Raw genomic sequence first — 21,420 nt, forward strand, 5'->3', positions numbered from 1 at the left:
AACACGTAAAATAAGGCAAGAGATTTTAATACTTAACGTAGGTCAGAACCGTAAAATAGAGGATATTTTTGGAATAGTTCAAAAGTGAAAAAAGCTTAAACAATTGTCAGGATCTTGCAAACTAATAAAGAGGACAGAGAAATTTGAGTTTAAGACAACACAAATTTGGCTCGTATTTTCTTTGCCACAAGGGCAAAGATAGCCACAAAGTGACATCAGGGTCAGAGTCAGCAAGAAGCCAGCAGATCAAGGCTGAGGTGGATCTCTCTTGGAACAGAGCAATGATATTAAATAGATATTTTGTTCTAGGAAGCTCATATAAAGGACATTTTAATAGGTAGTGAGAAATATCCCCTATTTCACCTGAGTTGCAAATGCAAGTCCTAAGATGGTAGGCAGTATTTTTATATCTGCCTTCAAGGACCGTAGTCTGCATACCCTGAAAGCACAGGGCAGTAAAGGCTTTGCGCAATGCTGGAACTGTAAGATAGGTTAAATAATTTTCTGATACAAATGATAACTTATACAATGGGAGCCAGGATGAGTAAGGTGAGCTGGAGCTCTCCATTTAAGTTCAAGAAGTCAAACCAGAAAAGGCACTGACTACTTATCCTCTTGGCACTGGTGTTCCTGGAAGGAGGGCAAAATGCTGAGTTTCTTTGGGAGCCGGGATGCCAGGGTAAAGCATCTCCCTTGCCTTCCACGCCAGTCACAGCTGCAAAAGAAAAACAGAGGTGTTCTTGGCTCAGAAGCCAAGGGGAAGGGGCCACTTTACACGGGCATCCTGAGATCTGAAGAAACTTACTGCTTGTCCCCCCGCCTCCAGGAATGCCAACGCCATTTGGTGATTCTGTTTGAATAACTGCCCAGTTCTCCTGTCCCAGGTGCCTGAACTCTTCTTTATTCTCATGCATGATCTCCCTCTTTCTGAGTGAAGTGGGTGGGCAAGAAAGGCAATTCATGAAGAAAGTCTCGGGTGCAAGCTCACCTCTTCAGGACAAAGGACGAGGAGCAAAGATGATTAGCAGCTATAAAACTGCTATGCAATAAATCAGCGGTTGCCAACCTGGGGTATGTGTAGCCCCAGGGGTACTTGCCAGGACCTTTAGGGGTACTTGAAATTGAATAATGGCTGAAAAAGGCAGGTCTGTATTAGAATGCCTTGTGGGGCTGGCAAGGCAAGAAGGAAGGTAGCTAGCTGGCTGTGAAAGACCCACCGACTGCTAGCCTAACTGCTATCACAGTGTTTCTCACTCTTTTAGTGCCAGGACCCACTTTTTAGAATGAGAATCTGTCCGGACCCACCGGAAGTGATGTCATGACTGGAAGTAACATCATCAAGCAGGAAAAGTTTTTACAATCCTAGGCTGCAATCCTACCCACACTTACCAGGAATAAATCCTATTGACTATCATTGTTAAAAACATATAGAGAGTGGCTGGTTAAAAGTACAGATCAATAACATTTCCCCAGTGCAGTCACATGCCATGGTAGCATCAAGTCTAATATATTAAAAATTAAGTATTGAAATGACTGGGGACCCACCTGAAATAAGCTCATGACCCATCTAGTGGGTCCCGACCCACAGTTTGAGAAACACTGTGCTATCAGATATGGACCAGTAGTGAAAAGCAGATAAATTTAAAAGAACAGAAACTATATTAATTACAAACATTTTGCTAATAGGAGGGGTACCATTTATAGAAAGGAGCTGCCAAGGGGTACCCAAGTGGGAAACATTGGAAACCACTGCAATAAATTGCATGACATAGAAAATGAAAATGAAAGTACTGATGCCTTGCGTTGAAACTCAGCAGTTACAGGAAAACAGGCTACTGCTGTTGACGGCTGTTTACCACCTTTTGGATCTTGTCCTGGTGTCCCTTCCCAGGAGAATTCAAGCTTTCCTGCCTCATCTACCTTATTAAAACAGGGTCGGTGTGATGACTGGAACTCACCAGCATCTGCATAGAGGCAGCTAATGCTCCAGCCCTAACTGCACAGGGTAGTGTTGATTCGTCCTCACATTAAAAAGGGAGTGGATAGAGGAGGGCAAAGAATGCAATGCAAGAACATAATAAGCTGCATCACACATGAGAATTTCTTACCTTCTAGAGAAGCAATTTGTGACATGGATCTTCTCCGGGACTGGAAACACTGTCACCACGCAGGTCTTCCTGTCATCTTTAACAGCTGTGTCACTAAAGGCTTTCTGCAAAAGAAAAAACAATTAAAATGTAGATGGGAAAAGGGAGGGGACCGATCAGGCAGATTTGGTGCCCATGAAAAAGGCCAGATACCAGATTCTCATAAAAAGCTGCATCCAATGTGCTGACAGACAGGCAGACAGGAAGGACACTGTGAAGCTGATGGGCAAGACAACCAATTCCCTAGGAAAGTTGACAAGTTCACCTCGTTAGGGCAAAGAGCTACATGCAAAGAACATAAAGCAGACTCAAAACCACTTTGCTGCAATCCTTATGAAGTGAACAGAAAGCAAAAGGGCTGCTGTCCTGACTGAAACACAGGCAATTTCCAGGAATTCACGTTGCTGATATTTTGATCTCAGAGGCAGGCCAAACAGGGAGAATGGCAGCCTTGCCTTGCAGCTCAGACATCACTGTTTTGGCAGCTGGTCAAACTCTGGGACAATAGCTAAGAGAGCAACTATTCACTGTGGCTCAGATGTTACCATGGGGCCAGTGTTTCCCAAACTGTGGATTGGGAGCCGCAAGTTGGTCGGGAGTTGATTTTTGGTGGGTGGTAAAAATTTCTGAAATATTTTCTTAAAAAGAAAAACTTTGCAACTTGCCTAATTTGCAAAACCTTTGCAAAAATAAAAACTTGCCTGGTTTGTAGAAGAAATTTGCAACAGAAGGAAATTCAGGTGAAGAGACCGCTTTGATGGCTGGAATGCTAATCTGTGGTATGGGGCAAGCTTCATACCCCCAAACTAAAATGTCACATTTTCCTATTTTCTCTATTGGTGTGCCGTAGATCACATGTAAACCCAGTTTCAACCTTTTGTCTGGCCTGGAAGTCCTTAACTCCACATTTTGCTCTCCACTTCAGCTTTCTGTGTACCCTGGAATGATTGTAAAGGTTTTGGGGAGCAGACTTTGAACTCCATTTCTAGGGAGAGTGTAGCAAATATCTACTTGTATTGGCAACCTTCAGTCTCGAAAGACTCTGGTATCGCGCTCTGAAAGGTGGTTCTGGCACAGCGTCTAGTGTGGCTGAAAAGGCCAATCCGGTAGTGACAATCCCTTCCACACTGGGAGCAAGTGCAGTCTGTCCCTGGCCTGTCTCCCTGGCTATGGGCCTTCCTTCTTTGCCTCTTTGCCTCAGACTGTTGGCCAAGTGTCTCTTCAAACTGGGAAAGGCCATGCTGCACAGCCTGCCTCCAAGCGGGCCGCTCAGAGGCCAGGGTTTCCCACCTGTTGAGGTCCACTCCTAAGGCCTTCAGATCCCTCTTGCAGATGTCCTTGTATCACAGCTGTGGTCTACCTGTAGGGCGCTTTCCTTGCACGAGTTCTCCATAGAGGAGATCCTTTGGGATCCGGCCATCATCCATTCTCACGACATGACCGAGCCAACGCAGGCGTCTCTGTTTCAGCAGTGCATACATGCTAGGGATTCCAGCATGTTCCAGGACTGTGTTGTTAGGAACTTTGTCTTTGTTGTTAGCAAATATTTACACACACGTACTATATGTAAGGTCTCTAGCAGCCTCAGGAGCACAGGACCTTGATTATTAATTAATAATTTATTTATTATTATTATTATCATCAATAAATTAAAATCTTTCCAAGCCTCTTTTTTTGTCTAGTACAGCTGTGTGGGTTGTGATAGATTATTCTTTTAAAAACTGGGTCCTCGTGCTAAATCATTTGGGAAGTACTGAAAGGGGACCCTCTCAAGGAAGGCAGTGGGGAATTCATTTCTACTGGAAAGTTGGCAAATTATCCCTGTTTTGCAAACAGCTGGCTCAGTGCAACAGGATGAACTTCATCCCCTCAATTAGGAACTCTGGGGCGTACACAAAAAAACAGCTAATTCAAATTAGTTATCTTGTGTAAGAGCTGTGGACCTCTGTGGCTTAGTCTGATTTCCCCCCTCCTTTGAGTACTCAAAACACCATCACCACATCGTAGACGTGGCAGTGAACTCCACAATTCCCGCACTACAGAGAGAATGTGTTGGTGTTGCAGTTTTCCTGCACTGAGTAGGGGGTTGGATTAGATGACCTCCAAAGTCCCATCCAAGGTCAACATTCTCCAATTCTCTGCTTCCTTGCCAGCATTCGTATTCACCTGCTGATGGAGAATGTTACGCTATCACACCCTGTACAAAACCCAGGGGTCCCATGTTGTGAGGCAGATAGGGAGGAGAATAGGCCTGTTGGCAAAACAGTGACAAGCAAAGGGCATTTGGTGGCAGGTAATGCCTGGAGAAGAATGAATGTCCAGAGAAAGCAATCAAAAAGCATATTCCCAGCCAGCCAGACTGTGCTCACGGCAGGAGTTTGCAAGACACACTTTCTTCACTGCACCCATCCCTCCTTCATTGTCTTTGTTGTTGCTTCATGTGGGGGAAGGTCCAAGGCTGACCCTCTTTGAAAGGAGCAGTGCTTTACCTGAATGAACATGCAAGCTACCAAAGCAGATGGCAGGAGGTTGGTGGAGCTTGGTGAGAACGCCATGGGGTGCCCTGTCAGAAGCAACCATGTCTCTTTATCTTTTCTTTCTGTACATATTTCTTACTGTTATGATGTCTGTTCAGGCTGTGACAGGAAAGACAGCTGGCAGCTAACCAAGGAAAGCAGTACCTAGTGGTTAGTGCTCAGTGCACCCCTTCCTGGTTTGTCATTTCCAAATTTACTGGGGTAGCAGCTGAATTGGGGTAGGGACAATTCCACCGACTGCAACCATCCCAAAGTAAGGAGACCAGGCACTGGGGGGGGGGGGCGTCTGGGAAACCCCCCTCCCCCCCAGCACAGAACCTGTGATTCTTACTTATAATCAAATCGCAGTAGTGCTTGCAAGCCCCATGAAATGCCCCGTGAATATATGGGTTAGGCAGGCAGGGAATATAACCCAATTATTAAGATACACAAAAAAGTTATACAAACTGGCAAAGGGGGGTAGAAAAAAATTTGCCAGCATGCTGATGGGGAAATGCCTGCACTGGGGTAGGTCAACGCAAAATAATGGCTTGTCCAAATTGGATGCAGTAACCAGGTAAGCCCAGCAGAGCAAGCTGAGTAGCTATATGACAGGAGATTTGGTGGGGGAACTGCCACACCATTTGCCTTTTCCAGTTTTTCTGACTGTAGGACACCACCTTTAATCCATGAGATCCTGAGAATCGACTCATATACAGAAAGACATTGTCTTGACATCAGAGGCTGCTCTAACCAGATTCTGTGTTACTCGGGTTCAAAGGGGAGCCCAAAGGAGCCAGAAAACATGTTAGAAAGAATAAGATTTATTGATTTACAATAGAAGACATGAGTAAAAACATCTCAATATACATTCATTTATATGCCTAATAAAGGTTTGTTGTATGTATATACATTCATTAGGGGGGAAAAAGAATACTTGCATCTACAGCTGATGCACTGGCAACAAAAAGAAAAAGAGCTTTCAAACAACGTCCCTTTGGTGTGTTGGGGATTCTGGATAGCAGCAGACAGACAGACTCCAATGGGGCCGGGGCTACTCTTGATTGGCTACTCTAATTGAAGGGGCTACTCTTCCCTTATACCAGGGTTCTCCAAACCCCAACCCAGGGGCCAGATGCAACTCGTGGAGAGCCTCTATCCGGCTCACAGTCAGCCTCTATCTGATCCCCTGAGAGCCTCTGGCCCAGTTGACCAAACACAGCCAGAGTTGTGCTTGTGGGGTGGGGGAATGGGGGACCATTTAAGTGTGTGTGCTTTATATCTTGGGCTATGTTGGTGCTTGAAGAAATCCTGGACATTTGAGCCCATTCATTCATTCATTCATTCAAGTTCCATCTCTAATGTATTTATTTCAATTTTATATTTAATTTTTTTCCCGGCCCTCAACACTGTGCTAGATATTTGATCCAGACTGGCAGAATGGGCAACAAAATGGCAGATGCGCTTCAATGTCAGTAAGTGTAAAGTCATGCACATTGGGGCAAAAAATCAAAATTTTAGATATAGGCTGATGGGTTCTGAGCTGTCTGTGACAGATCAGGAGAGAGATCTTGGGGTGGTGGTGGACAGCTCTATGAAAGTGTCGACCCAATGTGCGGCGGCAGTGAAGAAGGCCAATTCTATGCTTGGGATCATTAGGAAGGGTATTGAGAACAAAACGGCTAATATTATAATGCCGTTGTACAAATCTATGGTAAAGCCACACCTGGAGTATTGTGTCCAGTTCTGGTTGCCCATCTCAAAAAAGACATAGTGGAAATGGAAAAGGTGCAAAGGAGAGCAACTAAGATGATTACGGGGCTGGGGCTCCTTCCTTATGAGAAAAGGCTACAGCATTTGGGCCTCTTCAGCATAGAAAAGAGGCGCCTGAGGGGGGACATGATTGAGACATCCAAAATTATGCAGGAGATGGACAGAGTGGATAGGGAGATGCTCTTTACATTCTCACATAACACCAGAACCAGGGGACATCCACTCAAATTGAGTGTTGGGAGAGTTAGAACAGACAAAAGAAAATATTTCTTTACTCAGCGTGTGGTTGGTCTGTGGAACTCTTTGCCACAGGATGTGGTGATGGCGACTGGCCTGGACGCCTTTAAGGGGGGATTGGACAAGTTTCTGGAGGAAGAATCCATTACGGGGTGCAAGCCATGATGTGTATGCGCAACCTCCTGATTTTAGAAATGGGTTATGTCAGAATGCCAGATGCAAGGGAGGGCATCAGGATGAGGTCTCTTGTTATCTGGTGTGCTCCTTGGGGCATTTGGTGGGCCGCTGTGAGATACAGGAAGCTGGACTAGATGGGCCTATGGCCTGATCCAGTGGGGCTGTTCTTATATTCTTATGATCCAGTCCTTAGTTTAGAGACCCCTGCCTTACACAGGCAGCTTTCCCATCCAGGCAGAGCCCTGCCATTATCTCAGCTATGCAAGAATAGATAAGCAACGCTGGACAGCTGTTCTGAGCATGTGGGGTGGCAGGTAAGAAAGCAAAACATCTGCTAGAGGTCTGGCCACTCCAACTGTGCTGGTGACATGAGACCTGCGAAAGATCCCTGATATAGTGACACTAGCGAACTCTATCTATTTGAAAGGCAGCCTCTCCTCCTACTTTCCACCTGGTACATTTGATCCATTGGGGAAGGATGAAAAGCTTGCAGAAGCAACATCCTTCAGTCTGCTGATCTGGAAGAAAACAGGAGATGCTGGTTTCCACAGAGCATTAAATCAAATTCACAGGCATGCATGTCGCTTGGGGCTTCCAGTTATCCATTGGCTTTTGTGTTGTAGCCTACAACTACAGTGGCGACTGAGGGCCCAATCCTATTGGGCCCAGCACTGGTGCTACGCCTGTACCCCTGGCTACAGGTGACACAAACGTATCGTAAGGCATGTCTGTGGCACTTGGTGAGGAAAGATCACCAGCACTGGGTCCAGGCCAGCTGGTGCCAGGCCCAGTGCTGGAAGAGGTCACCGCAGGAGCTGTAGGTTCTGTGATAAGTTCTGCTGCCATCTAGTGATGGGGTGTTTCGGGGTGGGGGAAGGACAGGGAGAAGGGCAGAAGGACGGGGCAGAAGGACGGGGAGGAGGGGAGGATCAGGCCCGGGAGGGTGGCAGAGACAGTGGCAGCCTCTACCACCATATCCTGTCCTCTGCCACCACATCCACCATATCCTTCCAGACCAGGCAGCCGGACACGGGCCTCCTTGACTCTGCGCCCACTCGAAGGCGGGCCGAGGAGACCCACTAGCATCATGGCAGCTCTAACCAGGGAAAGACAGCAAATGCTCCCTTGCCCCGAGGAGACTCCCGACGCTGGTCTGGGGCACATAGAATCCAGCGGCAGCCCGTTTGGCACCTCTGGAACCCTGGGTTCCGGAACAGAACTCAGAACAGAAACCAACGGGAACAGGGAAGACCAGGATCGCTGCCTGACCTGGGCAGCGTTGGCAGCTCTCAGGAGGATGTGGGCAGAGGAGTGTTCCCTGCTAGAGCTCACCCCCCCCCCCCCACATCCTTCTTGCACTTAAATGTGGGGGGAGCATCTTTGCCCTTCTCCTGTGTCCTGTTGCCTGGCAGCTTTTATTTGTAGTACATTGTTGGCAACCTTCAGTCTTGAAGGACTCTGGTATCGCGCTCTGAAAGGTGGTTCTGAAACAGCGTCTAGTGTGGCTGAAAAGGCCAGTTCGGGAGTGACAATCCCTTCCACACTGGGAGCAAGTGCAGTCTGTCCCTGGTCTGTCTCCCTGGCTATGGGCCTTCCTTCTTTGCCTCTTAGCCTCAGACTGTTGGCCAAGTGTCTCTTCCAACTGGGAAAGGCCATGCTGCACAGCCTGCCTCCAAGCAGGCTGCTCAGAGGCCAGGGTTTCCCACTTGTTGAGGTCCACTCCTAAGGCCTTCAGATCCCTCTTGCAGATGTCCTTGTATCGCAGCTGTGGTCTACCTGTAGGACGCTTTCCTTGCATGAGTTCTCCATAGAGGAGATCCTTATTTGTAGTATGTGCAGGTAATATGCACAACATATGTACAAAGTGCTGGAGGCCAGGTCAGCACGACCGAGGCCAATAACCTCATGCTGATTTCATGACCGAGGGCAAGAGATCCACAAATCCACACCCATCCTGTATTAAGCTGGCTTCGGTGATGCCAGCAGACAATTGGTGTAGCTAAAGGGTCAGTGGGGATACATTGTCCTGGGTGCCATGTCTTGAGGGTTATGGGAGTGTCAACTAGCACCCCTGATGGCAGGCCAGAGGCAAAAAACAAAAAGGCAGTTCAAGGCCTCCTAGAGGCCTTTCACCCGCAGCAGGATCACGCCCAGTGGGAAGATGGGAGGAAGACAACCCTGAGATAGGGGAACCCCAGGACAGGCTGATTCCCTGCCACACAGCTGAGGTAGCCCCTGGCTGGCCCAATGCCTGAGCGGTGACTGCACTCCCTTGGTGTCATCAACTGTATGCTCACAGGATGGAGTGTCAGCTGGGGAATGGTCTCCCAGCTGTGGCCAGGCCTCAGGCTGGCCCAAGATCTTGGGCCGGGGGTGAGACCGGAAGGAGTGGAGTAGCGCAGTACAGAAGCTAGGTTCATAAGTAGCTTGGCCACCAGAGGAGCAGGATTCTCCTCCCTGGTTCCTTCCCGGGGACAACGGCACAGAGAAGCCTTGGGAACCCCAGACCCACACTTTGGCCCATCACTGGCCTGTCCTGGCCTGGAAGGGACTCAAGAAGCCCCTTGGGAGAACGGAGAGTCCTACCCTCCTGGGTCCAGAGGACTCAGGCAAGGCGTAAGGGTCGTTTCTCCCCCAGCAGCCCTGGGGTACCAGGCCTCCAGCCTCCCTGGGGCCAGGAGGCAGCCCCTGGCCAACTCCCCAGAAGACTCCCACAGCCATAATTCTCAACGGAGAACCCAGGGGTCTCTCAACCAGCACACACTGGCACCATAACCTACCATGCTTATTTGAAGAATGATCTCTGGAAGCCCTCCGGTTGTGGCTCACTGGGATCTTGAACTCCCCACTCATGTGGGCTCCTGCACCTGTGGAGAGAAACCGGAGGAGGTCTTGCTAAGGACTGGAGGGCACTCTGGCTCCTGTGGAGTAACAGGGCCAGATGAATGCAAAGATACTGACCTGAATAAACCGCTGGTGCAGACCACTTCAGAAGCCTTCACCACTCCTTCTTGGGCAGGTTAAGTCCAGGGACACCCAACTCCCCATTATAAGAGCCCTGGCTAGGGAATTAGCAGAGCAGGCCCCCCCCCCCATGGATGTGACAAGGCCTTAGAAAGGCACTTTCTAATAGGCATCAGGCACCCTATGGGGTGTTATAATGGGGGGGTTGTTAAAAAATTTTGTGCCCCAGGTGTCAGATGCTTTAGCTACGCCACTGCACCAGATAGTGGAAAAAGAAGTCCATACACAGCATTCTGGAGGTCAGCTACTCTGCATAAGGAAATCTCAAAGGGCAAAGGTTGAGGTGGAAAGAATCCAAAGCATCCCCCTCTTGCTGAAATATGGGCATTGGGTTTAACAGTGCTTGGAAAGAACACATTTCCCAGTTTGCAGGACTTTTGTAGATGTAGCAACTGTGGAATGCCCAGGGAGTGCGGGTGTGTGAATCGCAGAGAGAGCCGAGCACAGCAGATAAATAGGGAACTTGAAAATGTGCGCTTCGGTGTCTGAATCTGTTAGAAGCTCAGGGCAGCACAAGTGTAGGAGGCGGGGGGGGTGAGCGATGGCTGAGAAAGCGGATGCCCCGAGAAGATCTCGTTCTGATGAGGGCCCCGTCCCCAGTGAGACCAGTGCTGAGGCCAGAGGAGCAGAGGGCCTTTGGCTGTAAGGAGTACCTTCCTAAAGAGCTTCAACAATCAGGTTGTCCAGAGGCACAGATCTGGCACAGATCTTAAAAGAGTGGGCTCTGTCCTGTCCCAGGACAGTACCTGTATATCTGTTGCACATCTGTTGCTAGCTTGGTGAATATAGGGGTGTGTGTGTGTGTGTGTGTGTGTGTGTGTGTGTGAGAGAGAGAGAGAGAGAGAGAGAGAGAGAGAGAGAGAGAGAGAGAGAATGAATGAATGAATGAATGAATGAATGAAAGCCCAGTTTGCTTTAAAACCTGGGAGGATGACTTGTCTCTCTCTTATGAATTAAAGAAGGGCCTTGATTTCTTGTCATTGGCTGGATCTGCTCCTTCAAACAGAGGGACTGGATCTCAAGAGGGCAACTCTGGCATCCAAAACCCCTTCTAGCAGTTTCAGTTCAGGCGGCAACACATTTAGATTCTAACAAAAGAACCATGTTATCTTGGTTTGCTAATAAGCTGCATGCCTCTCCAGGTCAGGGGCAGGGCATGTGTCCACACTGCCTGAATCTCCGCCCCCCCACCCCAATGCTCCTTCTGCACATGTGCACCCCAGTGGGTGATGGGGGAGGATGGGCAGGGCTTCCGTCCCCTTTTCCCATTCCTGATAAACAGCTTGGTGTGCAGTCTTCATACTCCACCCCACTTCCATTTGAAATGAACGGGAGCAGTGGGTGCTGGGACCAGTGGTGAGGGAACTGTGGAGAAAGAGCAGCAGAAGGGGCTGTCAGCCTTGGAGCCCCAAAGAGTTTCTCATGGCCAGATCTGACTATGGACCAGATCAGTTGCTTCCCCGGCACCTAAATCAAACCTCACTTGCTGTTCCAGGATAAGAGTCACAGTGAATCGCTGGCAGCAAGGCAAGAGGTGCGCCCCACATCATTTCACAGTCCCGATTCCCGCATCCTCACCTGATTTAGTCACGTCTACAGAATCACTCCGTGTCTCCGTCCCCTCTAAGTCAACAAGCTTCAGCCATTCTGGTGTAACCTTTCCAGGGTTGCCGACCTGGTGGGAAGGATTCAACCATCGTTCCTTAGCTGCTCTGCAAATCCCCCTGGTATCCCCCTGCCCTCCCCCGCAAAGGTTCAACCGTGTCACTCCTATCCAGAGCAAGAGGAATTTTTATCAGGGGGTACAAAGTTTCTTTTGGGACCCTTCCCACCTCCACTGGATTATAATTTCATATAATTGTTGGACCATAATTTCTACAAATCACAACATATAAAATTATGTAGGCTTAGTCAAAATGTGAATGTGAGTCTTCATACAATATATGCAAACATTTTCTGAGATTCCAGGAAATTTCCAGCACCCCTCTTTCGACTCCTGGGTTCCTTTTTTGACTCTGGGTTCTGTATTGGAATCGCAGAAGATCTGGCGAGAAGGTAAGTGTGGTGTCAGCAGTGGCCCTTTTAAGGGTAAGGCCTGGGCATCCAGCAGAGTGTGCTGCACAGCTGCAGCCACTTGAAGGCAATAGGGCCCTCAGGGATATAAGAGCACCTTGGGCACGAAGGGTTTGTGGGTTGTAGGAGTGCAGGTTGACTTTGGAAGCTGACATTGTGTTGTGCAATATTGGCTCATGCGGTTATGCAAGGTACACCAACATACATTATATAGAGATCTTCCCTCCCCCACACCATTCCCCTGTTTTTGCACTGGTAGGTATGGAGATCTGCCCCCCCCACTTGTACTGGAATGGAGGAAGATCTGGTGAGGAGGTAATGTGGTGTCAGCAGTGGCCCCTTTAAGGGTAAGGCCTGGGCATCCAGCAGAGTGTGCTGCACAGCTGCAGCCACTTGAAGGCAATAGGGCCCTCAGGGATATAAGGAGCACCTGAGGCAGGAAGGGGGTGTGGGTTGTAGAAGGAGTGCGGGTTGGAGAGGAGACTAACTTTGGAATCTGACCTCGGAATGTGACTTGGCTTATTGACTTTGCCCTGGATACTCTGACTGACTTTGTGACTAACAGACTAATGGACTGCTGGAGCTAATGGATTGGCTGCTTGTATGCCAATAAAGGTTCTCGGAATTCGACTAATGGACTGCTGGAGACACTGGAGTTTGTTGTGTAGCTGCTGTGCCCAAGACCTGCTGAGGACCCAGGGTCTGCTGTAGTGGCGGGAGGCTGCTGGCAGGAGAGAGGACCTCTGCAGGTTGAACAGGCGAGCTACCCTGGAGGTGGGGTCCAGCAGGAGTGCAGGGCAGAACCAGGGTCATTTGTTGGGGGAAAGAAGGGGAGCTAATTTGCTTAAAGTGGGCATAATTCTCCAGGCAGAGCTTGGCCTTGGAATCTGGCAAAACAGGTTCGGGTAGAGTTTAACCCCTGCACCCCCCTCTCATGGGCTCTGCTCCTACCCTTCCCATTAAGTCAACCCATGGCAATGAAGGACCAGTACTTTGCTCCCAGCTCTATTGCTCCCAGCTCCAAATGTTCCCAGGACAGAGGCACCAGAGGCACTGCACTTACCTCAATGGCTGCAGCACCATTTGGAAGAGGTGGGACGCAAGGTGGCTCCTGAAACACAGAGAATTGTGCAGTGCTCAGAAAGGAGAATTCAAATCACAAATCAAATGGGCTACATAAGTGATGCTTCACACTTCTTGTCTTTCCAAATGCAAGAGGTGCAAAGGGACAAGTGAGGTGGAATACATACCTGGTGGAGTCAGCAACTGACCCCTGCCCACCTGAGTGGCCATTCTCAGGACTGTGGAACAAACACCTGGTTTGATGTCCCCACCCTGTGCCCCCAGCAGGCAGCAGAAGCAATCTGTGACAGTTGAGACAACAGAGAAGCCAGAGATACATTTTGGCATCCAGCCCCCAACTCTTTTCAGGCTGCCATGGGGAAGACCAGCAACAAGGAGCTGTTTCCTCACTGATTGTATGGCTTATTTGCATTTTCATTCTAATTGTAAGCCAACCTGGCCACCTCCAGGTGGAAAGATGGGAGAAACATCCAACTAAACACATAAATAAATTGCTGGCCAGAGAGGCACATGGGATCTCAAACACAGAAATATACACCTGGAGATCAGAACTGATGTTAAGAGGTTTACTATGTGCCCCTCTGGACCACCTCCATTTCCAGTCTGGACATTATTGACTCTAAAGCCCAGGGCTGGCCCATCAATGAGGCCAACTGAGGTGGCTGCCTCAGGTAGTAGATTGGTGGGGAGTGCCCGTCAGCCTACATTACTCACCTCCACTTCTCCTATAATTCTCTGGATTGGAAAAGGAATTGGGGGCAGAATGTGTAGGGAGTGAGAGTGATAGACTAGAGCAGGGGTGTCCACACCCCGGCCCTGGGGCCACTTGCGGCCCTCAAGGCTTCTCAATGTGGCCCTCAGGGTGCTCCCAGTCTCCAATGACCCTCTGGCCCTCTGGAGATTTGTTGGAGCCCACACTGGCCCGATGCAACTGCTCTCAGCGTGAGGGCAACTGTTTGACCTCTCGCGTGAGCTGTGAGATGAGGGCTCCCTCCACTGCTTGCTGTTTCACATCTGTGATGCAGTAGCAGCAGAAAAGGAAAGGCCTTTTATAGGCCTTGAGCAATTGCAAGACCTTCATTCATTCATATAAGTTCATTTTTAATATATTCATTTATGTAAATGTATGTAAATTTATTCAAATTTGAAATATAAATTAATTCTTTTTTTCCCCCGGCCCCTGTCACAATGTCAGAGAGACGATGTGGCCCTCCTGCCAAAAACTTTGGATACCCCTGGACTAGAGCACAGGCTCCCAAACTCCTTACCTTGGCAACCCAAGTGGATCCAGGGCCTGCTGAGGCCACGGCACTGCAAGGTAAAACAGTGGGCAATGGCCTGGCCAATGACACACAACCTGGCGTGTGCACAACCTAGAAGTGACTTTCAGTTCATCCACCATTTTACCTTGCAGCATCCTGGCCTCAGCTGGCCCACTACCCACCAAAAATCAGGTCATGACCCAGAGTTTTGAAAAGCTACAGGGCTATAGAGTTGGCCCCTCCCACTAAACCACACTGTCCTCTTTCTCCACCGGCGATTCGCTTCAACATTAGATGGCCAGGGTTTTAAGGGCTCTCGTTTGGTTCGCACTTCGCTCCTCCCTGCGCGATGAGCAACATCAAACACAGTCGTAAAGTTCAAATTGGAGTGAAGAAAGAGACCATCATTTGGCTCACCGGTTTTAAAGGACTCCCATTCTCCTCAAACTTGATGTCCCCGTAAAATTCAAGTTTCGTCACCGTATGGAAGGGAAGGCGGTGTTTATACTTCAGAATGTTCTCGCCGTTGACAGAGACCTAGGGAAGGAGGGGACGGGAAGTCCTGTTAAGGAACTGAGGTGGTGTTGGGGCTTCACAACCCCTCTACCATGTCAAAAGAACATAAGAACAGCCTGGCTGGATCAGGCCAAAGGCCCATCTGGTTCAGCTTCCTGGATCTCACAGTGGCCCACCAAATGCCCCAGGGAGCACACAGGACCACAAGAGACCTCCATCCTGTTGCCACTCCCTTGCATCTGGCTGTGACGGGTATGCGCAACCTCCTGATTTTCGAAGTAGGCTACCTCTGAGTGCCATCACATGTTTGTAATGGACTGGACCTGTAATGGACATCACAGGTCTGCGACAGACTTCTAGAAATCTGTCCAATTTCCTTTTCAAGGTATCTAAGCCAGACACCATCAAGTGATAAGTGAGAGGACCATTTCTTTGCCCAGATGAAATGCCCAGTGCATTTCTTTGCCCAGATAAGTTTAGGTGCTAAAGACGGCAATAAAAAATACCTCTGCGTTATGCTGGAGCAGAAAACGTGATCTGACACTAAGCCAGTGTGTGGCAATTCATTGAAAGACCTGTGGCACTCAACCCCACTGCCGCAGGAACTTTGTGACACGGCTGTGCTTGTCCTGGCCCCTCTGGTGTGATATGGATACGTGCTCGCCTCTTACTCAAAAGTAAATCCTATTGCGTGCAGTAGGAATTACTCCTAGCTAAGTTTGCTCAGGATTGTAGCATTAACATAACATGAGCTACACAGCCCATCAGATAGCCCATTGGAAAGATGATGGCCTAGACATGGCTGGGTTCCCAGTGTCCCTATTACTGCACCTGATGCATCTTCTCTGCTAAGATCTTTTGAAAAAAGTCCCAAACACAACCCTGGGTGCTCCTGCTGATGACATCATGGTTCCTGAGCTCTTCTCCACTTACATAAGAACAGCCCCACTGGATCAGGCCCTTCTCCCATCTCCCACTGGATCAGGCCCTTCTCCCATCTCCATCCCTGTCTACAAGTTACAGTGGAGAAGCAGCGTAATAACCAGACCAATTAAGAACTGATAAGCTTCATTTAGGTTTGCCTAATATGCAATCTCAGCCTTTTCCTTGTCTTTCCTTGCACAGTTTGTCTAAGATTTTGCAAGGAGAGGACCTGAAACAGAAAGAGGAACCTGAGCAAAGAACTGCTGAGAGTTTGTTTTGTTTTGAGGAACCAGCCCTTTAAATCTTTCTCGTTATCATGTCCCCATCTCAGCCTGCACACAAAGCCCTCCTCTAGCCTTCCTGTAGGCATGGCAGCCATTTCTGTCCACCAAACCACATCTCTCAAGCAGGGAAGGAAAGAGTCCTTCCATTCCCTTGTTGATTGCCCTAAGGATAGAGGCTGGTATTAGGGTATTTGCATCTAGGACAATTGTGTCCTGGTCAAACGCGTCCTGGTCACTGGTGTCCCTGGACATTCATGTCTGGTTTTGTGTGCGCGCCTTGGTCCTTTGCATGTCAGTATAACTGGGCAACAAACAAACAATAACTGGGCAACAAACCCCATGTTATATATGCTAAGCCTCTTATCCCAGCCCTAACCCTACCTTTGTGTTTTATAAATTTTAAAAAGTACATCTAATATAAAAGACACATATACTGGGACACAAATGTCCAGAACACAAAAAGAACAGACGCAAATGTCCAATATCGGGATGCATTTAACAGGGAGACAGTTGTCCAGCAGTCACAATAGTCCTATATGGTCACTATAAAGGTCACTATAAAGGTCCTTTATGGTCACTATAAAGGCCATCTTGTGACACAAGAGAAGCAAAAGGGATGCCATCTTGGACAGCAACAATGAAGGCCCCCCAGGAAGCGAGGAGGCCGTTGGATACACCCAGGGTCATCTCTCACCTCATAATAACTATTTTGGGTGGTGATGGTCATCTCAAAAGATTCACCCTGATGGAAGGGCATCTGGAAAGTCCGTTCCTCCAGCCCCCACTTGTCTTCCGTACATGTGTTGCATACAACCACCGGCTGTTTTTCATCAAATCGTGGGTTGAAGTGGAAAGCAATGTCGCCATTTTCGCACTTCAGATTGACTGAAAAGCTGAAACATGAAGTGATTTTTGAGGTGATGCTCTGACAGAGAAGCTGGTTGGCCACAGAGATAGGGTACAAATGCAGGAAGGATCTAAAGATGCCCTGGGAACAGCTTAATCAACCCAAGTTGTATGGAGACTTACAACTCTTCTTCAGGTAGTAAACCTAAGTACAATTCCTTTTATGATGGGAAACAATTCTTGTTTTAGAAACAAATATCCTTAAAATGAACCCCAAAGTGCATCCAGCAACACAGCTTACACAGCGGGACAAAGTAAAGAACATGGCAACAACACAACAATAACAAAATGTAATCCAATTTCTTTTCAGAGAACCACCAACCCTAAATGCTCCACCTGCTGCCATGTTTTTTCCTGGTGCTGGCCATTTCAGGCAAGACGCTATTGGGAGTTAGGAGAACACCAGATGAGAGCTGACAGCCCACCGTATCCCTCCATGTTGATTGACAGCCTAATCCTATCCACCCCACAGGCAAATGCAGAGGTGCTGAAACAGCTCCCACAGCATCTTGTGTGGGAAAGGAGTGAGCACCTTGGAGTACAGAAACATTCATTTCCTTATTCTGGGTAAACCTGATTAGCTACTCGTGTGGTGCAAGTCTGAGCATTCTTGTGTCAGACAAACAAGCCCGGGAGGGGGTATAGGATACAGCAGAGGCCTTTTCCGCTGTTCCTGTCCCCTTCTCAGGCCTGATCAACCCATTCCCCACCCCTCCACCAGCCCATGCGGAACTTATCTGTTCCGGTGCATGCAGATCTTTGACTGGCGCCAGTGGCTGGGCTGGCTTTTGCCTATGTGCTCATGCCTTATTGCACATTTGCAACAGTGCACATGCTCATCCTGCCCGTGGAGGTGGGCATAGGGCAGCACCATTAGTTAGTTTCAGTGTCCAGAGAAAGAAATGAAGAAAGAGCGCATATGGGGCATTGCAGACATGGAAGGATGGTGAGAATGAAAAGCAGAGAAGAAACCAAGACAAACCTTTTTGGATTGGGACTGACTCGAGCTTTGATTGGAATTATCTTTCCCACTGCCATATCCCCTGAAACAGCACAGGCAAAAACAAGGGGCACACTCTGCGGAATGAACAAGCAAAGAGTTATGGTCCATGATTGGTGGTCTTCCCTTGATGTCCATCATCATTCCCAGCTCGCAAATTAAAATCTGGATCCTGTTACAAAAAGAAGCACTTTGGGCCTCAAAGCCCTGAGAAGGGGAATTCCTGAGCAGAACCTGGACTCTGCAGGAGGAGGGAATGGGGACACACTTGGACTCTTTGAGTCTCTATGGTCCTGTGCTGGATGTTCTCTCTGTGCTCTTTGTTGTTTCTAATTTCACTGGAGTGTTTAATATTGCTTTTGTTGTTCTGGTTTTATGATTGCTTGTTTCTTTTTTATTGATTAATTTTTATTAATTGATTTTATTATTGATTGATGTCTTTTTCTCCATGATTATTTTGTATTCTCCATGAATATTTCTCCATGAATATTTTGTATTTGTCTTTTGGGGACCAGAAAGGGTAAAATCCCCAGATAAATGCTTCCATAAATAATTCTTGCAGAGTTGACTTGCTTTTAATACATTCAGCAGCATTTACTCTCTTTCTCTCTCTGTACAGGTAAGTGACCGAGAGCCAAGATGCAACTGTTTTCTGTTCAGATAATAAATGTGTGGGACCCCAGGAGGTGAGGTTCCTGTAATCTAAAGTACTCCAATTCACTCAGCACAACATCAAGAAGGCATGGTCAACATCTTCCCAGAAGGTGAAAAGTGGGCAGTGTTTTAACAAAGTACAGAGAGCTGAAAACAGGGGCTGCCTCTACTATATAGCCACACTTGGAGCCTACTCCTCACTTTTTGGGAGTCATGTTGTCATTTAAAAAGCCCAATGGGCCAAGAATGAAGCCACTAGAACAGGGGTGCCAAACCCCGGCCCTGGGGCCACATGCGGCCCTCGAGGCCTCTCAATGCGGCCCTCAGGAAGCCCCCAGTCTCCAATGAGCCTCTGGCCCTCCAGAAATTTGTTGGAGCCCGCACTGGCCCGACACAGCTGCTTGCAGCGTGAGGGCGACTGTTTGACCTCTCACATGAGCTGTGGGATGAGGGCTCCCTCCACTTCTTGCTGTTTCATGTCTGTGATGCGGTAGCGGCAGCAAAGGAAAGGCCAGTCTTGCTTTGTGCAAGGCCTTTTATAGGCCTTGAGCTATTGCAAGGCCTTCATTCAGTCGTATAAGTTTGTCTTTAATATATTCATTTATGTAAACTTATGTAAATTCATTCAAATTTTAAATGTAAATTAATTCTTTTTTCCCCCGGCCCCCCACACAGTGTCAGAGAGCTGATGTGGCCCTCCTGCCAAAAACTTTGGACACCCCTGCACTAGAATCTCCTTCCTCCATTCATCCTTCACATTGACCCAAGGAAGGCTCCCTCCCCTCCAATTTACACACTCACCTCCGATGCACCCATGCTGGAGCGTCCTGGAGCCAAGCACTGAGTCCTTCACTTCCTGGGTCCTCCAAATGTGAGTGAAAAAGGTTCCTCTGGGAAATTAAGTTGAATTATCTCAGAAAGGGATGGGACATAATTCTATCCAGTTAGATCTAAAAGTCAAACCAGAAAAAGCGTTTGATTACTAGAGGTGTACTTTTTTGGTTTTATAATTTTGCAGATACTAGCATCAGAGAAGCAGGATGATTGGCTCCAAGCTGACCTTGGCATAAGGACCAGATAAGAAACGATGAAATGTATAGATGCTCTCGGAAATTATTTTGCTTTAAAGTTTGCCCGAAATTGCTTGCTTGCTTGCAATCGCGGACACTTCCCAGGAGAAGAAAAGCTGAGAGACGTCTAAGGAAACCAGTGTGGCTGCCCAGAGACCGTTCTGAGAAACCGAGAAGTGAGAGAAGCACATCCAAGAAGTGAAAGAAGTTAATGAAGGAGCTGTACACAAGCAAAGCCTTGATGTCAGGGTTGATGTCAGGAAGGCTAAAGCACTGAATGCGCTGAGGCTGCTGGGGGATGCCAGAGACAAGAAAAGAGGGTTTTCTGTTATTTCCAAATGAAGAGGAAGAGCAAGGAAGGGGGAGGCCCATTGCAAGAAAGAGATGGGGAAGTGGTAAGAGGCGATGGGAAGAAGGCAGAATTATTCTGCATTTTCCCTCTCCCACCAGGGGAAGGGGGGTCCAACACTAACAGTTGCACCACAGAAGACCTTGGGTCAGGGGAGGTGAGGGGATGACATGGAGTCCATGACTCGCTGCAGTACAGAAGTATACTCAGGACGCAAGCTCTGTAGACCTGGATCTTGGTATGTTCCATCAGCTTCTTGTTGGACCAGACTCTCTTTGTGAGTCTGGAAAACGTAGAAGCTGCTTTACCAATGCGCTTGTTTAGCTCGGTATTGAGAGAAAGAGTGTCGGAGATCGTTGAGCCAAGGTACAAAGTCATGGACAACCTCCAGTTCATGCGCAGAGATTGTAATGCAGGGAGGTGAGTCCACATCCTGAACCATGACCTGTGTTTTCTTCAGACTGATTGTCAGTCCAAATCATGAGCTAAAACGATCCATGAGATCCAAGGAAAAAGAAAATATAAAATGTATATCCTGGAATAACCCCTGATTGTCTCTGTTCCACCAGGTTTCCATTATGCCCACAATATGGATGTCCTCCTTTTCAACCAATCATTCCAACTCCTCATCTTAGTCCAGAGGCTTCTGGCATTTGCATACAAGCATTCCCTGTACTGAGTCCTTTCCCAAATGCTCTCCCCGTGTGACTTTTTCTTCTGTGGCCTTTCCCCTCTCTTTGATTCATTGTTCTACCAATTTGCATCCTTTCTCCTTCTGGATGTTCTGGAACAGAGTTTCACAAAGTGCACCCCTAGGAGCCCTGGGGCTCCCTAGGCCACATCAGGGTCACCACAAGCACACCATAATTGGGCAGGAGGTTCTGGTCTAGAGGGTAGAGCCTCCATTTGCCTGAAGATAACATCCTCAGGTCACCAGTTCGAGGCCACCGACACCGTGTGACCTTGAAGCAGCTGACAAGCTGAGCCAAGCGATTCCATCTGCTCTGAGCATGGGAGGATGGAGGCCAGAATGTGAAACCAGATCAGAGTGAAACATCTGGACTGTTGTGGTTCTTGAAAGATAGAACCTTCTTTCAGTTGTAAAAATCCCTACAGGGATTTAATCAGCCTGCCTATTAAACACTGTTACCCTGCACATGCCCGATCTTGTCTGATCTTGGAAGCTAAGCAGGGTCAGGCCTGGTTAGTACTTGGATGGGAGACCGCCTGGGAATACCGGGTGCTGTAGGCTTATACCATAGTCTTTCGAGACTGAAGGTTGCCAACTATGTAAACCGCCTTGAATAAAGTCTGAGGAGAAATCTGACGACCAAAGAAGGTGGTATATAAATACCTGTACTATTATTATTATTATTATTATTATTATTATTATTATTATTATTATTATTATTATTATTATTATTA

The 21,420-nt window shown here is 48.0% G+C and overlaps 1 protein-coding gene, 1 long non-coding RNA gene and 1 pseudogene across 2 annotated transcripts in view; 1 reads left to right on the forward strand and 2 right to left on the reverse strand.

Annotated features, from left to right (window-relative positions):
• Window positions 1–811: 811 nt before the first annotated feature.
• LOC136661085 (32 kDa beta-galactoside-binding lectin-like) overlaps window positions 812–21,420 on the reverse strand; it is a 43,682-nt gene continuing 23,073 nt past the window's right edge. Inside the window, exons 6-12 of the mRNA XM_066638105.1 lie at window positions 16,711–16,909; window positions 14,710–14,829; window positions 13,011–13,058; window positions 11,453–11,549; window positions 9,631–9,717; window positions 2,109–2,212; window positions 812–990 (exon numbers count right to left, since the gene is read on the reverse strand). Coding sequence (XP_066494202.1) covers window positions 2,202–2,212; window positions 9,631–9,717; window positions 11,453–11,549; window positions 13,011–13,058; window positions 14,710–14,829; window positions 16,711–16,909 — 562 coding nt within the window. The 3' untranslated portion in view covers window positions 812–990; window positions 2,109–2,201. The remainder of the gene's footprint in view (window positions 991–2,108; window positions 2,213–9,630; window positions 9,718–11,452; window positions 11,550–13,010; window positions 13,059–14,709; window positions 14,830–16,710; window positions 16,910–21,420) is intronic.
• On the reverse strand, window positions 17,911–19,834 carry LOC136661551 (uncharacterized). Its single transcript, XR_010794938.1, has 3 exons — window positions 19,637–19,834; window positions 19,378–19,526; window positions 17,911–17,999 (listed from the first exon to the last, which is right to left on the reverse strand). It is a non-coding gene; the product is annotated as an uncharacterized lncRNA (long non-coding RNA).
• Window positions 21,127–21,247, forward strand: LOC136661824 (5S ribosomal RNA; annotated as a pseudogene).

The sequence above is a fragment of the Tiliqua scincoides genome, chromosome 10 (assembly GCF_035046505.1).
Source record: "Tiliqua scincoides isolate rTilSci1 chromosome 10, rTilSci1.hap2, whole genome shotgun sequence".
NCBI lineage: Eukaryota > Metazoa > Chordata > Lepidosauria > Squamata > Scincidae > Tiliqua > Tiliqua scincoides.